Source organism: Corylus avellana, chromosome ca7 (genome assembly GCF_901000735.1).
Source record: "Corylus avellana chromosome ca7, CavTom2PMs-1.0".
Classification (NCBI taxonomy): Eukaryota; Viridiplantae; Streptophyta; class Magnoliopsida; order Fagales; family Betulaceae; genus Corylus; species Corylus avellana.
In genome coordinates, this window is record NC_081547.1 from 9363809 (window position 1) to 9382309 (window position 18501).

At 37.7% G+C, this 18501-nt stretch overlaps 1 protein-coding gene across 1 annotated transcript; it reads right to left on the reverse strand.

Annotated features, from left to right (window-relative positions):
• Positions 1 to 626: 626 nt before the first annotated feature.
• LOC132186899 (WD-40 repeat-containing protein MSI4-like) lies at positions 627 to 16764 on the reverse strand. Its single transcript, XM_059601012.1, has 15 exons — positions 16589 to 16764; positions 15102 to 15165; positions 5737 to 5823; positions 5545 to 5607; positions 5278 to 5343; positions 5011 to 5085; positions 4474 to 4549; positions 3932 to 4157; positions 3506 to 3587; positions 3158 to 3231; positions 2853 to 2964; positions 2651 to 2725; positions 1648 to 1727; positions 1353 to 1452; positions 627 to 1088 (listed from the first exon to the last, which is right to left on the reverse strand). The coding sequence occupies exons 1-15, from the start codon at positions 16714 to 16716 to the stop codon at positions 993 to 995; spliced, it is 1404 nt and encodes a 467-aa protein (XP_059456995.1). The 5' UTR covers positions 16717 to 16764; the 3' UTR covers positions 627 to 992.
• Between the last annotated feature and the right edge of the window lie 1737 nt (positions 16765 to 18501).

Genomic DNA, 18501 nt, shown 5'->3' on the forward strand with positions numbered 1-18501 from the left:
CGGTTATAGCAGTTAGCAATTAGCGGGCGGTTTTTGCACCCCTAGTCATATGTTTTTAGGACTGTGATTTGTAACTTCCCTCACTGAACACCAATTTATTTTCAAATGAGATGGTTAAAGGGCTAATCCAATAAATGGTATCAAAGCCAGGGTTATGGGTTCAAATCGTAGGAGTGTCACGTTGAGAGTAGGATTGTTGAGGTGTAACATTATGACTCTGCTCATGTAAACAACTCTTAGAACATGCTTTATGAGGTGGGATTTCGAATTCCATAAAATGCTTTGACTTCTTGTACTAGATACCAATTGATTTTCATATGAAATTGTTAAAAGCTTGATCCAACTCAGTAAAATGGCTAGTCATTCCTAAGAAAGAAGTTTGGAATTTTTAATTATTTTTAAAAAATAAAAAATAAAAATATATCTCATATTCAATGGTAGTTTTAAAAACCACTTATAGGTGTAATAAAATTGTGTCAAAAAATACAAGTGTAGCATTCCTCAATTTAGAATAAGCGTTTTCCCCCTATTAAGTAGTGTAAATGACTAATGTATGTTACTCAAATTCATAACCAACAGCTATGTGCATCTTTAAAACGGTGGACATTAATTGCTAAGTCATGGCCGAAGATATAAGAATCCTTTACATTTCATAATCAATATTTTATTTTGTTGCATCTATTGGTAAATATGATACCAAATCATTTGAAAAGTTTAAATGATATAGCAACATATTTACCACGTAACATCATATGCACCAAATACATCTGTGAAATCTAATCTATTCACTTGAAATGAGCATCGAAGTAATCTTACCCGCGCTATAAGTTTTTTCCCCTAATGAGAGAGAGAGAGAGAGAGAGTACTTAAATTCTTAATAGCCAAATTCTGAACCAACAAAACATTGTACTACAGAGGAAATGTTTCCATCCTTAAGATAGGAGTCTCCCATTGACATTAGCAAATTAGAAAACGAAAGTTCCACCACTTTTTTAAGAGGAACATGTTAATATGTGCGATTTGAATTTATCAAGCTCAGCTAACACTTCATCTTCAGGCCTGTAAATCAAATCAATCATCCGCCATATCTGCACGAAAACAATCACACTTCCATCAAAGGAATGTACAGTTGTGCAAACAGAAAAATGTATCATATCTTGAACCACTATATTTTTGGTACAAGTCAATTATAAGGACTGATTTTCATTTTTCATTGCCACGTCATTCAAGTTGTGTGTCAGTCGTATAACAGTTTACTAAATAATATTACTCATTTTTTACTATTGAACAACGAAAGAGAAGCTACAATTCTCAGAGATGCTGAAACTACTGTTGAGAAATATATTGATTACCTGCAGTGTACCACCTCCTCCAGTACTTTCACAATCATCAGACACACTGACAATAGTCCAGGGATCAGATGCATTCCAGTGGAAGTCAACAACCTTGTCCCTAAATGCATCAAATAAAAATCAATTACTATGTATGGAAACATTAGAAAATAGAAGCTATAAAAAGCATGGAAGTACATTATCACCCCAATAGACAAGAAGCAACTAAGACCAAAAGTTGCAGAACAACCGTGTACAGATTTCTTCTCTGATGTATAGTAAAGCACACATTCATAGAAGATACACAGATTCATACCTATGCCCAGCATGTCGAAAGAATAAGCCTGGAGGAACATTTGGCATTCTGGATCCTACAGACTCTTGCTTTTGGCCAACCTGAAAGGCAATAGAATCAGTTATGCATATAGTACAAGAAACATAAATGTTACAATAACAAAGCAGGAATATAGCCATACCCATTTAAAAAATAAAAAATAAAAAAATAAAAAAATAAAAAATAAAATAAACGGAGAAGCAAAGAATATAGCGATGAGTTTTAGATTGGGACAAACTCTTAAGAAACAACAAAGTTGCTAATTTCCTGAATTGATCAAGGAAACAAGGGTTTCTATTTGCTTTGCCACAGCTAACAGAAATACAAATGAAAAAACACAAAAAAAAGAAAGTGGGGACAAACACTTCCTTCCACCCCACGCCAACAAGATTTAACCAAAAGAAGTGCATAAGAGTGATGTTGAAAGCATGGGGAAGATCTTGTTGGAGCAAATCAACTCTCATCTAATAGCTCTAAATTACTTTTAATTCAAAATGCTTCAAAGTTCAAACCCATATATGACTAGAATATCCAGAAAATAAGTAAAAAGTATCTGATACAAAATAATACTTAAAATTATTCATACTAATAGGGACCATTACAATGATACCCTCACTACTGAAGTATAATACCCAACGAATGGAACAGGCTTATTTTGTACATTGCCCTGAAGCTTGAGATAAGCAGAAAATTGGCACTTGGAACAACCACAAAAATACCCTAGATGCTAATCAATCATTTAAACTTGGCACTTGGGACAATCACAAAACCACCCTCACTGCTAATCAATAATTGAAACAGCTTCATTTCTGGAAAAAACAGTTTGCTCATGAATCAATTCCAACAGAGAATACAAGCCACATCCATAAAAAGCAAATTGGGTCACTGGAAATCTTAAACGTTTTGCATGTATTCCCCTTCTATATATCTTAAAGCTATAATGAAAAAAAAAAAAAAAAAAAAAAAAAAAATTATAGCTTCACACCTTCTCATGATCCCAGATGTTCAAAACGCCATCCTCAGCAGAACTTCCAAAGACAGATGACTTGTCTGGAGACCACTGATCACAAAAGCACAACTTTTGTCAAAAATAACAATAAACTAAATAGACCATATTTCTACAGATATAATGAAAGGAAAGACGTAATATAAAGTCAAGGAAATAAGGCCAAAAAATTTTCTGTCACCTGTACGCAAAGGACAGCAGCACTGTGACCCTCAAACTTATGAACAGGTGATCCAACTTCCCCAGAAGTGAGGTTACGGCGATCAAACATGCGAACAGTAGCATCAGCAGATCTGAAATAAAAGTAAAGCAAATTCAAATAAACCAAAGAACTTCATGATAAATTTTGGTAAATGAAAATGTCAAGTTCAAATGGGTTAAGAAACAGAAAAACATGAAAACAACAGCACACAGATCATGATATATTCCACAGTGAAGTGTCCTAAGTGATCATTTTAGTATGCAAAGCTTGAAAGAAATAAGTACCCTGTCAGAATGAAATTTACATCATGAGGGTTCCAATCAACACAATGAAGATCAGCATCATGAGCTTTCTCAACCTGCCAAAATGACAGCCAAAATATCAGAGTCAAATCAAACATCAAACGCGAAGACATGAGAAAAAAAAGGTAATAGCAATCCAATTCTACAACACAAAACTTGCATCATAAAAAAGAAAGAGGGGTCATATAACTAAAACAACCATGATGAGAAAAGAACTAAAATTCCCAAATTCCTATTATAATTAAGTACCAGTATCTAAAAAAACCTAGTGTTGTAGCACAGATTGCCAGGGCATAGTAGACTGATAGACATAAAAGGAAGAATCGCAACCTTGGCAACTGGAGTAGATCCCACTCTTGCATCCCATAGTATGAGGCAAGAATCATCACCAACACTACAGAACTCCTGTGCACTTCAACCCACAAATAGCAAATAACACAATAAAAGCACATCAGAAATGCAGGGAAAAATTACCTATAGTGATTAAAACAATTATAAAACAAAACAAAAAGGAGATAGGATTCAGGACATAGGGGAGAGCTTCATTTTTTATCGCAATGTTTCCATTGGGGTAATTTCCAGTCCTACTTCTTATCAAATGACCGACTAACAAAACAAAAAAGAATATGCTTACATCACTAAATGAAATGCACAATTACAAATATGTGATGAATTATAAGTTGGTGGGAAAATCATGAATACCAAACTACATAAAAGTACAATATTGAAGCATTTGACTGTGATTGGTAAAGCTACCTTGTTGGGCAGAACTGCACATCTTCTACAGTATCCTCATGGCCTTGGTAGATACCTCGTGGACCAATAGAAGGACTATCTACAGGTTTGTCATTACTCCCACCAACCTTGGAAGCATGCTTAATATTGGTGCCTCCAGAACCCGGAGACTTTGTAGCCCCTGTGTCTGCTGCTAAAGTTGAGATATGATCGTGTATACTCCACAAAACTACAGACTTGTCCTTGCCTGTCACAAAAATTTCCCCCACCAATGAGATGATTCAAACGGAAATATAGTTCATAACTTAAGAAGAGTAAGAAGATGATCAACTCAAGTACATCACAAAGGGGAAGTAAACTGTAACATTGACATTATCTGAGGAACTACAAAGTGAAGTTATCCAATTACAAATGCATCATGACATCCCTCCATATACTTGTGAGCAAAATTTCATACCAGATTGTAAATTAGCTGGCATTGAAAGAGGCACAAATATAATATAAATTCATCACACATTGAACCATGTGTGTGATTAATAAAACAATATTAAAAGAAATCCCACCTCCAGAAAGCACAAAGGGTTCAGTAGGGCACATAGCAAGAGCAAATTCAGCATTGTCCTGATGCCCAGTCAGTATCTGCACACGATGCGTTTAAAGTTAATAATTGCCAGCCTTATATTTTACCCCAAGAGAGAAGAAATTCAATTTCACCCCAAGAAGGAACAGATAACAAAGCCATAAGAATAAATGAATCCCACGTATTTAAAAAAGGAAAAACCCATGTTAATAGCTAACTGCACTAGCATGCAGATTTCAGATTGCAAATATAATTAGATAATAACAATATAACCATCCACCATATGCATCCTAATACCCAAGAAAAAACCCATGTTAACAGCTAACTGCACTAGTGTGCAGATTTCAGATTGCAAATATAATTAGATAATAACAATATAACCATGCACTATATGCATCCTAATACAACATCGTAAATATCAATTTAGAATATATCAGTATCTGTGATATACAATACATGACAATTCATAAAAAGGGATTGCCATGAAATAAATAACAAATTTTCTCTGCACAGGGCACACCAGATCTGGACGAGAATTTGTAGCTCCCAGAACAGCATGACGATTTGGCTGAGCCTCAACATCCCAAATTAGGACCTGTTGCATAAACTCAAAAACTTAACGCACATTGAGCTTCCCAAGTTTTTTAACTTCAAATTCAAAGGCAACATGTGATTTAAAACCTTAAATAATGATAATCTACAATGAAAAGTAAAAGTAGAGAGAGAGAGAGAGAGAGAAAGAAAGGAGGGAGGGAAGGAGAGAGAGAACATTTAAATAAATGCTTACATCAGGACTATCTGTGTGTGTGGCCACTATATGACTATTCTGTGGGAGTTCCCTGATTCTGTTCACCTGCAAAAAAACAAAAAACAAAAAAGAAGAAGAACAATAAATAATAAAAATAATAATAATAGTAGCAATAGCAGTAGCAGTACTACCAAACAATGATAATAATAATTACAACAATAATCACAGATTGCTAAAAGGATTCAAAGCTCTTCATTTGCAGCTATTTTAAGTAGAAATGCAGTTTTCTTTAAAAGTCACATGTACCTCGCCAGGATGTATAATAGTTTTGTACTTCTTCACAAAGGGAGAACGTGCTTCCTCATTGAACTGTAAGATCAAGCAACCAGAGGATAAAAAGATAATGTAATATATAAGATAACATCTTCACAGCACAGCAATGGAAAATAAATGGGAGCTGGGACCGGGACTATGAATAGAGCATTTTCATCAGATCACCTGTGATATGTGCTCTGCAGCTGCAACTCTAGGTTTAACAACCTCACAGTTTGCTATGACGAGGGTATTCGGAACGCTGCCATCAGTCTGAGTAAAAAGACCAAGGTAAGCAAAACGATCAGGATAAATCAACATATACAATCCCAGAGTAAACAAGATGATGCACAATAATTGACAAAAAATCACTCACATAGTACCTACCCCATCTTTTTGATATACACAACATTAGTTATCAAAAAAATAATATCTACCCCATATGAGTAAAACACAAATGCACATCATAACAAAAATTCCATATTCCTACATGCAACAAGTTCAACAACACTAACCATTTGTCATATGATCAACAATTAAAATACAGCAGAAAGATTTGGCAGTAGCAAATCTTAATCTAGAATGCATAAAAAAATTCTAACTAATCACTCTCATGAGTAAATTTAAAGCATAATATTGACCTGCCACCAGAAGTAGGTGCATTAAGCTCATAGAAATGCTTATGACTGAATTTTACTTCCAGAATAACTTATTCTCCAAAACATCCCATAATTATTTTTTTTATAAGTAAAACAAGTTCATAAAGTATGAGGAGTGCAACCCAAGTACACAGGAAGTATACAAGAAAAAAATACCAAGTAAATTAAGAACAAGAAAGGAGAGCGCAAAAATCTACAAAGCTAGAGATATTGAGAAGGGCATTAGCAGAGATCCACTTAAAGAAAGATCTAAGAAAACAAAGTTGTAGATTTGAACTCGTCTTTTTGCAATCATCGAATTTTCAAGCATTCATTTCTCTCCAAATGCACTACATTAAAAATAAAGGGATCACATTCCGAATGACCCTTCCTTTCCAACAAGCCAGAAGATCAACCACCTATCTAGGCATAACCCACTCTCCTCCAAGCATCTGAAAAACTATATTGCACAAATCTCTCACGACATTACAATGAAGAAGCAGATTATCCGGAGTTTCTCCATTCTTCTTACACATATAACACCAATCTATCACTAAAATGTGACGCATGCGGAGATTACCCAAAGTGAGAATTTTTTCAAAAGATGTTGTCCAAGTGAAAAAAGCCATCCTCAAAGGAGACTTGGTCCTCCAAATGATCTTCCAAGGGAAGGAGGAGTTAAAGTTGGGGACCTCAAAAGATTGTCTTTTCGAAGGAATCCAACATAACTTATCGCCACCTCCCCGGCCCATCCTAAGGGAATACAATACATTGAAAAAAGAGGAAACAGAGTCTTCCTCCCAATCATGCGCAATATGATAAAATTAATGTCCCAATGTACCAAGTCATTGTGAGCAATCATAAGGTCAGCCACCAGAGCATCCTCTTCCTTGTAAGGCAAAATAACTCCGAAAAAAGAATCCTTCAAAGAAGGATCTCCATACCAAACATCATGTCAAAACTTGGTCGAGAGCATCACCTACCTCAACACTAACAAAACATGAGAAGGCATTCCAACCCTTACTAACATGTTTCCAAAGATGCATCCCATAAGGCCCAATGACAACGCAAGTGCACCAACGACCTGCCAAACTACCATATTTTTTATCTACTACCTGACGCCAAAAAACTTCTCTCCACAGCAAACTTCCATAACCACTTTTCCAATAGAGCTTGATCGAAAGTAAGCAAACTCTTGATCCCCAACTCTCCAAGATGAAGAGTACAAACATAAAATATTCTTCCAATTAACAAAAAGAATTTAGACTCGTTATCCAAACCACCCTAAAACAAATCCCTCTGCAATTGTTCTAACATATTAGCAACACCAACTAGGATAAAAAGGGAAAGGATATAGGTAGGAAGGTTGTAAACTCTTAATCAACTTTACTTGGATAAGTAGTCTTTTCCACCTAGATAGTCTTCTCTCCATTTTCTCAATGATTGTATCCCATGTAAATTTAGCCTTAAAGGAGCACCCAAAAGGTGGCCCAAATATCTAATGGGCAAAGGCAAAAGCTTGCAACCTAGAATACAAGCCAGAACACTCACATTTGGCACATTACCAACAAAAAGGAAATGAGAGGTAGATAACGAATCATCAGTCATAGTCCCCACAAAATAAAAAATAAAAAATAAATAAAAATTCCTAAGATAAAACCTCCATTCACAGTGGCTGACATCATTCAACTCAAAGCTTCCATAACAATTACAAATAAGAAGGGGAAGAAAGGGTCGCCCTGTCTCATGCCACGAGAACTATTGAAAAAATTATAGGGTGTACCATTAATCAGAATAGTCTGAATAGAGAAGCGAACTATGGATATGCAGTGTGCAATCCACCACCACCATTTCTCCCCAAAGCCACATCTCCTTAACATGTATAACAAAAAGTCCAAGCTAACGTTGTCATAAGCCTTGTTTAAGTCCAATTTACACAAAACTCCCAGCTCACCTGATTTGAGATGGCTATCTAGACATTCATTGGTGATGAGAACATAATATAAGATTTGACAATTTCTGATAAAAGCATTGAGTTTTGAAATGATATTCTCCCACACTGTTTTCAATCTATTTGCCAAGACCTTTGCAATAATGTTGTAAACACCACTCAGCAGACTGATATGATGAAAGTCTTTCACCTCAACAACCCCAACTTTCTTAGGAATAAGGGTAATTAAAGTAGCATTCAAACTTACCACGCTGATGGAACTTAAGCACGACTGTCATGACATCTACTTTGATAACATCCCAACAAGTTTGAAAGAACGCCTTAAGAAAACCATAAGGACCTAGATTTTTATTCATGTCTTTCACCGCCTCCAAAACCTCCCTATCTGATGTAGGACATGTGTGTCCCCACCCCAAGAATAAATAGTTTACTTTAGTTTATTTTTATTTTATAATCATTTCCCTACTATGAGTATATTTACTTTTCCTATTAGAATTATGCTTACTTTCCTACTAAGATTAGATTTACTCTCTACTAAAAGTAGGTTTACTTTTTCTTACAAGGATTTCTTTTTTATAAATAGGCTAGCTTATTATGTAAAACTCCAATTGAATTATAATCAAATTAGAGAATTTTCTTTCAAATACTCTGCGGAGTTTTATCTTTCTTTTAGCCTGCGGGCTTGTTTTTATCTTTTTGGGTAGAAGACGAAAACGTTTCTCCTTGCAGAATCAAAGACGCTGCTCTTTGATTAGTTACCTTAATCTTTCGCTACGTCAGTTAGTATATTAAGGTAACTAATCAAAGTGCAGCGTCTTTGATTCTGCAAAGAGAAGCGTCTTTGTCTTCTACCCAAAAAGATAAAACTCCCCAAAGTATTTGAGAGAAAATTCTTTGATTTGATTATAATTCAATTGATTGAGTTTTACATAATAAGCTAGCCTATTTATAGAAGAGAAATCCTTGCAAGAAAAAAGTAAACCTACTTCTAGTAGAGAAAATAAATTTAATCTTGGTAGAAAAGTAAACATAACTCTAATAGGAAAAGTAAATATACTCCTAGTAGGGAAAGGATTATAAAATAAAAATAAACTAAAGTAAACTATTTATTCTTGGGGTGGAGACACACACGTCCTACATCAGTCTCCCCTTCTTGAAAAGAACTCGTCCTCGAGTTAAGTTCTGACTCCTCTGGTGGAAAATATTCAAAAATGTCTGTCATGTTGAATGTTGAGGATATCGCCATTTCTTCTAGAAGATCGATGACATATGCATTGTCGTTAATCCTTTTTAGTACCTTGCATGGACCATACTTATTATTCCTCAACTTTCCAGAAGTACCAGTCGGCAGTCGCCCCTTGCATAAATACACCATCACAAGATCTCCTTCTCGAAAAATCTTCGATTGCCAACCCTTGTCTGTTGTCGTCTTGTACTTGGCATAGGATTCTTTTAGATGCTGAAGAACTCCCTCTTGGGTAGCTTTCACCCGTTTTGCTAAATGCTCCGCTGCCACACTTGCTTCCGGTAACTTAGGTAAAGCTGCAAGATCTACTGCAAGTCTCAGAGTTCTCCCATAGATGACTTCGAACGGTGCCTTCCCAGTAGATTGATTCACCATGTTGTTGTAGGCAAACTCAGCCTGAGCTAAAGCCAGGTCCCACTGCTTCGGTTTATCACCTGCAATACACCGAAGTAAATTACCTAGAGTTCGATTAACAACTTTTGTCTGCCCGTCCGTTTGCGGATGGCTCGTGATACTAATGTTCAATGCTCTGTCGAACCGCCATAATGTTCACCAAAAGTGAGACAAGAACTTGGTGTCTCGGTCAAAAGTGATAGACTTTGGGACTCCATGCAATCGAGCCACCTCTTGGAAGAATAGATTGGCCACTTGAACAGTAGTAGATGTTTTCTTGCAAGCAACAAAGTGAGCCATTTTGGAAAATCTATCCACAATTACCATTATAGAATCTACTCCTCGTTGGGTTCTCGGGAGACCCAATACAAAATCCATGGATACATCTTCCCACGGTGCTTCCAGTATTGGTAAAGGCATGTATAATCCCGTATTTTGGGTTTGCCCGTTGGCGACTTGACAAGTCTGGCATCTTCGAACAAAATTACCAACTTCTTTCTTCAGTTGCGGCCAGTAATACCGCTCCTCTACAAGAGCAATAGTCTTGTCTCTTCTCAGATGACCACCCAAACCTCTAGCATGTAATTCTCGGATTATTTGTTCCTGTAAGGAACTCCTCGGAATGCATAGCCGATTCCCTCCGATTCCCTCGAAATAAATACCCCTCTTGAATATGTATCTCGGAAATTGGTTGCCCTGCCTTGCAACGCTTCCAGGTTTTACCAAAATCTTCATCTTCCTCATATAACTCTTTTAGGCACTCGAATCCAGTCACTTCAACTTTCATGGTGATCAGTAGGGTAGCTCAGCGGCTCAAAGCATCAGCTACACGATTCAGTTTTCCCGACTTATGCTTGAGAGAAAAAGTGAACCGTTGGATGTAAGAAACCCACCAAGCATGCATCTGATTCAGATTCTTTTGACTATTGATGAACTTTAATGCTTGATGGTCAGTATAGAGGACAAACTCTCGTTGGATCAGGTAGTGCTCCCACACCTTGAGGGCTCTCAAGACAGCATAAAGCCTTAACTCATATGTTGACCACTTCTGTCTTGCTTCTCCGAGCTTTTCACTAAAAAATTCCACAGGCTTCCCTTCTTGAGATAACACAACTCCTATCCTAACGATTGATGCATCACACTCAAGTTCAAACAACTTGTCAAACTCGGGTAAGGCAAATACAGGTGTTGTGCATAGCTTTTCTTTGATGATTGAGAAACTTCGCTCAGCTTCATCACCCCAATTGAATTTTCCTTTCTTCATACACTCGGTGATTGGTTCTACAATACTACTGAAATTCCGAACGAACCTTCTATAGAAACTTGCTAACCCATGGAAACTTATTTCTTCTCCCACTGACTTGGGCGTGGGCCATTCTTGGATTGCTCTCACCTTCTCTTCATTCACTCGGATTCCATCGGCATTGACTACAAATCCGAGGAAGAGTAACTGATCTATCATGAAACTACACTTCTTTAAGTTGATAAACAACTTATTTTCACGGAGGACCTCCAACACTTTCCTCACGTGATCCATGTTATTCACCAGGTTGCGACTATAGATAAGAATATCATCGAAATAGACAACAACAAATTTTCCGGTAAAAGGTTTCAGTACCTAATTCATGAGTCGCATGAAAGTGCTTGGTGCATTCGAAAGACCGAAAGGCATCACCATCCACTTGTAAAGCCCCTCTTTAGTCTTGAACGCAGTTTTCCATTCATCTCCCGACCGTATATGGATTTGGTGATATCCACCCCTCAAGTCAATCTTCGAAAAAATCTTAGCCCCAGATAGCATATCAAACATGTCACCTATTCAGGGAATAGGAAACCGATACTTGACCATGATCTTGTTTATTGCTCGGCTATCCACACATATTCGCCAACTCCCATCTTTCTTCAGTACAAGTAGGGCCGGTACTGCACGTGAACTCAGACTCTCTCGCAAGTGTCCCTTCCGAATTAACCCCTCTACCTGCTCTTGCAAAATAGCATTCTCCTTTGGGCTCATTCGATAATGTGGCAAGTTCAGGAGACTTGCTCCCGGCACTAAGTCAATATAGTGTTGGATATCTCTCATGGGCGACAGTCCTTCAGGCATGATGTCTTGGAATTCTTCTAACATCGGTCGCATTATCTCGGGAACTTCTTGTGAGACGAAGCCCGGGGTTCCATTGGTCACCAATGCAATGATGTTTCGGGCCTCCTTAACTTCTATAAATTCTAATCCAGTGGATAGGAGGACTGGCTTACCCTTGGAATGAATAGAATTTTCGACTTCTTGTAAGGGTTGAAATGTTATCTTCCGACCATCCCAAAAGATAGTGTAGACGTTAGCTCTTCCTTGCTGCTGGGCATCCACGTCAAACTGCCAAGGCCTTCCCAGGATTAAGTGCCATGCGTCCATCTCCACTACATCACACAAAATAGAATCCGAGTAATGCTTACCAATTGAAAATGTGAAACGACATCTCTCGGTTACTAGTGTCTTGGTTCCTTGCTTGATCCATCCGATCTTGTATGAGGCTGGGTGCTTCTCAGTTTTCAAACCCAACTTCGAAACCATCTCCTTAGACAATACATTCTCCCCGCTACCATTGTCAATAATCACATCACATACCCTGTGGTTGACTGTGCAGCGAGTACGAAAAATCTTGTGCGTTTGAGATTGATCCTCTTGCCTTGGGGTCAAGAGTAAACGTTGAATTATTAAGGATCGGGAAAGTGGGATTCCCTCATCAGAGTCAGCCAACTCCTCTTCCTCATACTTGGGTGTATCAATATCTCCATTCTCGGACCCTTCCTCTGGCTTAGGTTCGATCAAATTTACCATCTGCCTCCGAGGACATTGATGCAACCTATGTCCCGATTGGTTGCATTTGAAACACTTGTCTAGACCGGGCCGTGCGTACGAATTGTTGGCTGGTTGTCTCGGGGTGTTTGAACTGCTACTAGCTCCTTTTCCCATGGAAGTCACTGGTTGACTTGGATTGACTGTCGGGACTAGAGGTTGTTTTCCTCGACTCTGTGTTGGTCTCGTCGAATTGTTCGGGTTTCGCTCCTAGGTTGATGCTCTAGGCCTCTCCAGTTTCTTCTCTGCTCAGGTTGCCAAACTAACTGCCTCATTCAAAGTAAAGACAAGATGTATAGAAACCTTATCTTGTATTGCCACACACAGTCCACCAATAAACCTTGCAACTTGTTGATCCTCTATCTCCATGAGATCATTCCGGGCAGATAGGCGATAGAAATCATCGACATACGCCTGGATGGTTCGACCTCCATGTTGACACTCTTGGTATTGTTGGAATAGCCATTGCTCAAAGTCCGGGGGTAAAAACCATGCTTTGAGTAGCCGCTTCATCTTCAACCATGAAGTTACAAGTCCCTTCCCTTGTCAGGCTCGGGAAATCTATAATTTTTCCCACCAAGCAAAAGCTCCTCCCTTGAACTTGTATGCCACTAAATTCACCTTGCGATCCTCGCGAATACTCATATAATCAAAGAACCTCTCTACCTCCATCACCCAATCTAAGAAATCTTCGATTTGAAGATGCCCGATGAATGATGGGAGATAAATCTTCGTTCAATATTCGTGGGATTCCTCCCTACAGTGATCCTGACGTCTGGGTTGCTCTCCATAAGCATCACAGTAGCCGGCGCCTTCATAGACATTCCCCATATGGCCAGCTCCACCGCGCTCATAACCTCTGAAGCCTGAACCACCACAACCGACGCCCCTAGGTCCTTCACCCCATCGATCTACTCCCATGTTTTGTCTGAACACTCCTTCAGCGAAGTCTTCATCGTCACTAAGATCTTCATAGACCGGTGGTCGGTTTATGGGTGCAGGTCGTTGGTGAGGAATAGGCCTCACTCGGATCCCATCGTCATCATGGGCATCATTGTCCCTGTAATTACGATTAGGACCTATGTGCATGCGCTCCATCATCTCTCGCAACTGGCATAACTCCTGCTACGTTGTCTGCTGGAACTTTTGAAATTCAGCTCTCGAAAGAGCCTCCCTGTCACGAGCAGCGTCGTTAAGGGGAACGTCATTGTTGTGCTGATTGGCCATGATCAGGATAAAACCTGCTCTGATACCAACTGACGTAGCGGAAGACTAAGGTAACTAATCAAATAGCAGCATCTTTGATTTTGCAAGGAGAAGCGTCTTCGTCTTCTACCCAAAAAGATAAAACAAGCCCGCAGGCTAAAAGAAAGATAAAACCCCGCAAAGTATTTGAGAGAAAATTCTTTGATTTGATTATAATTTAATTAATTGAGTTTTACATAATAAGCTAGCCTATTTATAGAAGAGAAATCCTTGCAAAAAAAAAAAAAAAGTAAACCTACTTCTAGTATAGAAAGTAAATCTAATTTTAGTAGGAAAGTAAACATAATTCCACTTATCAAAAAAAAAAAAAAAAAAGTAAACATAATTCTAATAGGAAAAGTAAATATACTCCTAATAGGGAAAGGATTATAAAATAAAAATAAACTAAAGTAAACTATTTATTCTTGGGGTGGGGACACACACATCTTACATCACTATCCTCCAAAGCTTGCTCCACCCATTCTGCCTCTTGCTCCACCCAAATTTGGATGCTAATTCTCATTCTCAATATAGAGCTGAGAGAAAAATTGAACTATATGATCCTTAATTTAAGCCAAATTGGAGGACAAATACCATTGATAACCAAATTCTCTACCCTGTTATATCTTCTATTAGAGTTAGTAGCCTGGTGGAAGAAATTGGTATTTTTATCACCCTCTTGTAATGGCAATGCCCTCGGATTTTTCCTCCAACTCACCTCCTCCAAAAGAAAAGATTTCTTCAACTCAATTGTAGTCGCATCCTTCCACAATTTCTCCTTGCTAGAAACAGATCTATGTTCTTCAACCCCATGTAGGCCTTTTATATCATCAAGAAGAGCCCTTTTTTTATTCTCCATATTACCAAACTTTGTTTCATTCCACGTTTTTAAGTCAGCTTTCAAGCTTTTAGTTTCTGAGCCAATACAAAACTAGGACAAATTTAAAGTAACTTATGCCCCTCTAAAATTCACCAATGCCTCCTCACCTTCTCAACAAAGCCATCTGTTTTCAAATTTAAAGTAACTTTTGCCCCTAAAAATTCACCACAATTAAGAAGAATAGGAAAATGATTTGAAAGAATCATTTACAACTACTATTATAAAATCAAATTAATGCTAATTTCCTTCTTTCCTTTACAACTATTATTCCACATCAACACAATGCCTTCACAATCAATGATGAAATGCATATTAAAATGCTGCAAGAGAAAATTTTATCTTGCCTGTTCCGAAAGGTAAAGACGTTGACGATTCTTGTAAGTGGCTTGCTCCAGCTGTGGACCCCATCTATCAATACAAACCACAAAAAAAGAATCAGTTCACATTTGAAACTTCGCAGCTTCAATCCATTTTCGCATATGAAATTCTAAATATAAAAATTGTCTATGCATTTGTATTTCCACGCACATACACAAACAAAGTCATGCTGAAACAACCCAGGAAAAAAGCGCTAGCCACATCTACGCTATTACCCCAAAAGGACTAGTCAATTGGCTTCTCTTCTCATCTTCCCAATATGGGACCGGGGTGTTACAAACTACCCCTCTTAAATTTTTGACGTCCTCATCAAGGCCTCATCATGCAATGCTACCAAGGAAAAAGTGTTAGCCACATCTGTGCTATTACCCCAAAAGAACTAGTCAATTTGGAGCTTTGAATTCATTATAAAGCTCAGTTTCACCTAGTAACTAGGCAATGTGGGACTTAGCACACATGACTATCTTTATAAACCACCCATTCTATGTGGGCTTTTCCTCATCTTCCCAATATGGGATCAGGTGTTACACATGCACTATCAATAAATTTATGATATCAAACGTACTTAACAAAAAAAAAAAAATTATGATATCACACGTAATCCAAAACAAACACATGCATACGAGTGCGTACCAGCACAATCGTATTTTTATTCCACTGCATTCATGCTTTGAAAACTAAAGCATTATCCCTCACAAATTAATGCTTTTAAGACATTATCCCTCACAAATTCATTTCTCTTTTCCTTTACTCACAATTTTCCCAGCCGCCAAACAGATTTAGAAAAAACAATTCAATACCAAAAGCATTCTGAAAAAGACATTGTCCAAGTTCCAACAGCTGAACAATAATGAAATTCATGTTTAGGCTATTGAATGAAAATCCCAAAGCCAGAAAGAAAGAGGGTCTTAATTTATCCTCTCTTCATATTCTAGAGACCAAGACGACAAAAAACCCAAAATCCGTAGTTTCACTCTATCACATTTTCCTTCTTCTCTTCTATTTTCTTTTCCCAAACTTTCCCAGCATCCAAAAGAGACAGTGAAACCAGTATGACCCAAAAAAAGCCCAGAAAAGTAAATACATTTGCAAAATAAATTGTCTTTGAACAAAACTGAAAAAAAAAAAAAAAAAAAAAAGCCTTTAGAGATAATTGCAAGGATCAGCTACATTGCAATTTATTCTAGTGTTTCATCAAATTCCAGGCCCAAAACAGCATAAAACCATTAGAAAAAAATAAACTACCATTTCAACCTACTTCACTTTTCTTCCCCCTCCCTTTGTTTTCCCAACCTTTCTAGCACCAAAAGAGGCGTAGAAGCCCACATTATCCAACTTAAAGCCCAGAGAAAAAGACAAACCCTAGAGAGAGAAGAGTGAGTGAAAAATGGGTTTTACAGTAGTACAGACCGGCAAAAGAGAGTGAAAAAGGGTGGGTTAGAGTAGTGCAGACCGGCAAGAGAGAGAAGGCCAAACGAGGTTGTGGTTGGCGAGCCAGTCGTAGAGAACCGGCACCAGCGACTTCCACTGCGTGTACCTCTCGTCCACCGATGGCTCCGTACCTTTCCCTCTCTCCCTCATTTCTCTCACTCAACACTCTGCTCTCTTTCCCCCCTCTTCTTCGTTTGCTTCTTTACTACTACTTTTTACTATTCCAAGGGTTAATGTGTGTAAACATTTTTACCCCTACAGTTGTCTAGACAGTCAACGACCAGTAGATTAGTTTTTTCCCTTTTTTTTTTTCTTTCGTTTTTTTTAATCCGAATTATCACACCAGTTGCACAATAATTATAAAATAAAAATGTGATATATATCATTATTCTTCAAAGTTTTGCACGTTAAAGAGTTTAGTGTGTTGTTCAAATTGCTAATAATTCGGACAGTTAATGTGAGAGACACTATATAGAAACCACATATATACCATATTTTTATCCAACGATATTGTTATAGAAGTCTTAACTAACCCTTAATTTTTTACTTTTTTTTTAATAATGATGAATCCAACAGTTGATTATGACTATTACGTCATCCTTGTGGAATAAAAATAAGATTTTTAACATTACTCTTGCCTAACACATATTATGGCTCGTTTGCTATTTTTTTAATAGATGAAATGAAAACAAAACATTATAGACACTAGTACAACTGAGTGTACATACAACAACTATATATGTATATAAAACAACTATAAACCACCAAGGTGGTAGTTAAGTAGGTAATGCAGCAAAGGGAAAGTCCTCCCTTCCTTTCATCTTAGTGGTCACGTGTTCGAATACACTTACGGTAATAGATGCGTGAACTAGATGCTATTATGAAGGGGCATTATTGGCTTACACCTTGGTGGGGTTGTAGTGGTGGGCTTGCCTTTTCAGGCAGTAGCTATGGCTCAAACCGGACATTCCACAGCGAGGGGAAAATTACACTGGTTGCCCATTTTCACCTTTTTAATTAGAAAAAAAAAAAAAACAAACAAACAAACAACAACAACTATAAAGATAAATGTACAATTAAGGCTCCGTTTTTTCCAACGGTAGAATGCCGAAAACATTTTCGACTGGACGAAGGTACCAGAGCGTACCAAGGACGATATATGAGACGCCTTGATAGTAAGTGTATTTTACTATGTAAAACACTCCTAATGTATGTATATATACGCTCTAAGGTGTACATATATATGTGTGTGTTTATATGTATATACATATACACATATTTTTGGTTTTATCAATTTATCAATTTTGAACTTATGCAGGTAGACTTTTTCGTCCCGCCCAAGTGCAGCTTGGCTGCTGTAAATAAGGATGCGTTTCAAGATATGGGCACCAAGTTGAGGACTTTGAGGCACGAGTTAAAAAAAAGTTTTGGCCATTACGACAGATGATACTCCGGTCACCATACGTGCGAGAGTGGGGTAAGAAAGGCTGTCCGTGTACAACGCCGTCGAGTTGGAGATCTTGTTGGATAGATGGTGTAGCAAGCAGAACAAGGTAGGCTATGAGTTATACTATAATTTTGTGTAGTTTCATTAATTGTAATTGTGTTAGTATTAACATTTTAAGAATGTTAATTGTGTAGGATTATGAGGTGTATATGAAAAGCTTGCGAGCATTGAACAATACGCCCCATTGCACCTGGTCGAAGAGCTACGCCAGGAAGACACATCCGTATGTGTGTAATTTACCATATACTTATAGATGTAAACATTATTTATATATGTTCTATTTTTTTGACAGACCATACGTGTGGGCACTCCTCTTACTCGTGCACAGTCTTACATCCACACACAGAAGAAGAAGGATAGTCGATATCCGAATGACATAGTCAAGGAGAGATGTGTACTAAGCCCCAAAGTCCTAACTGAGTCCTGGT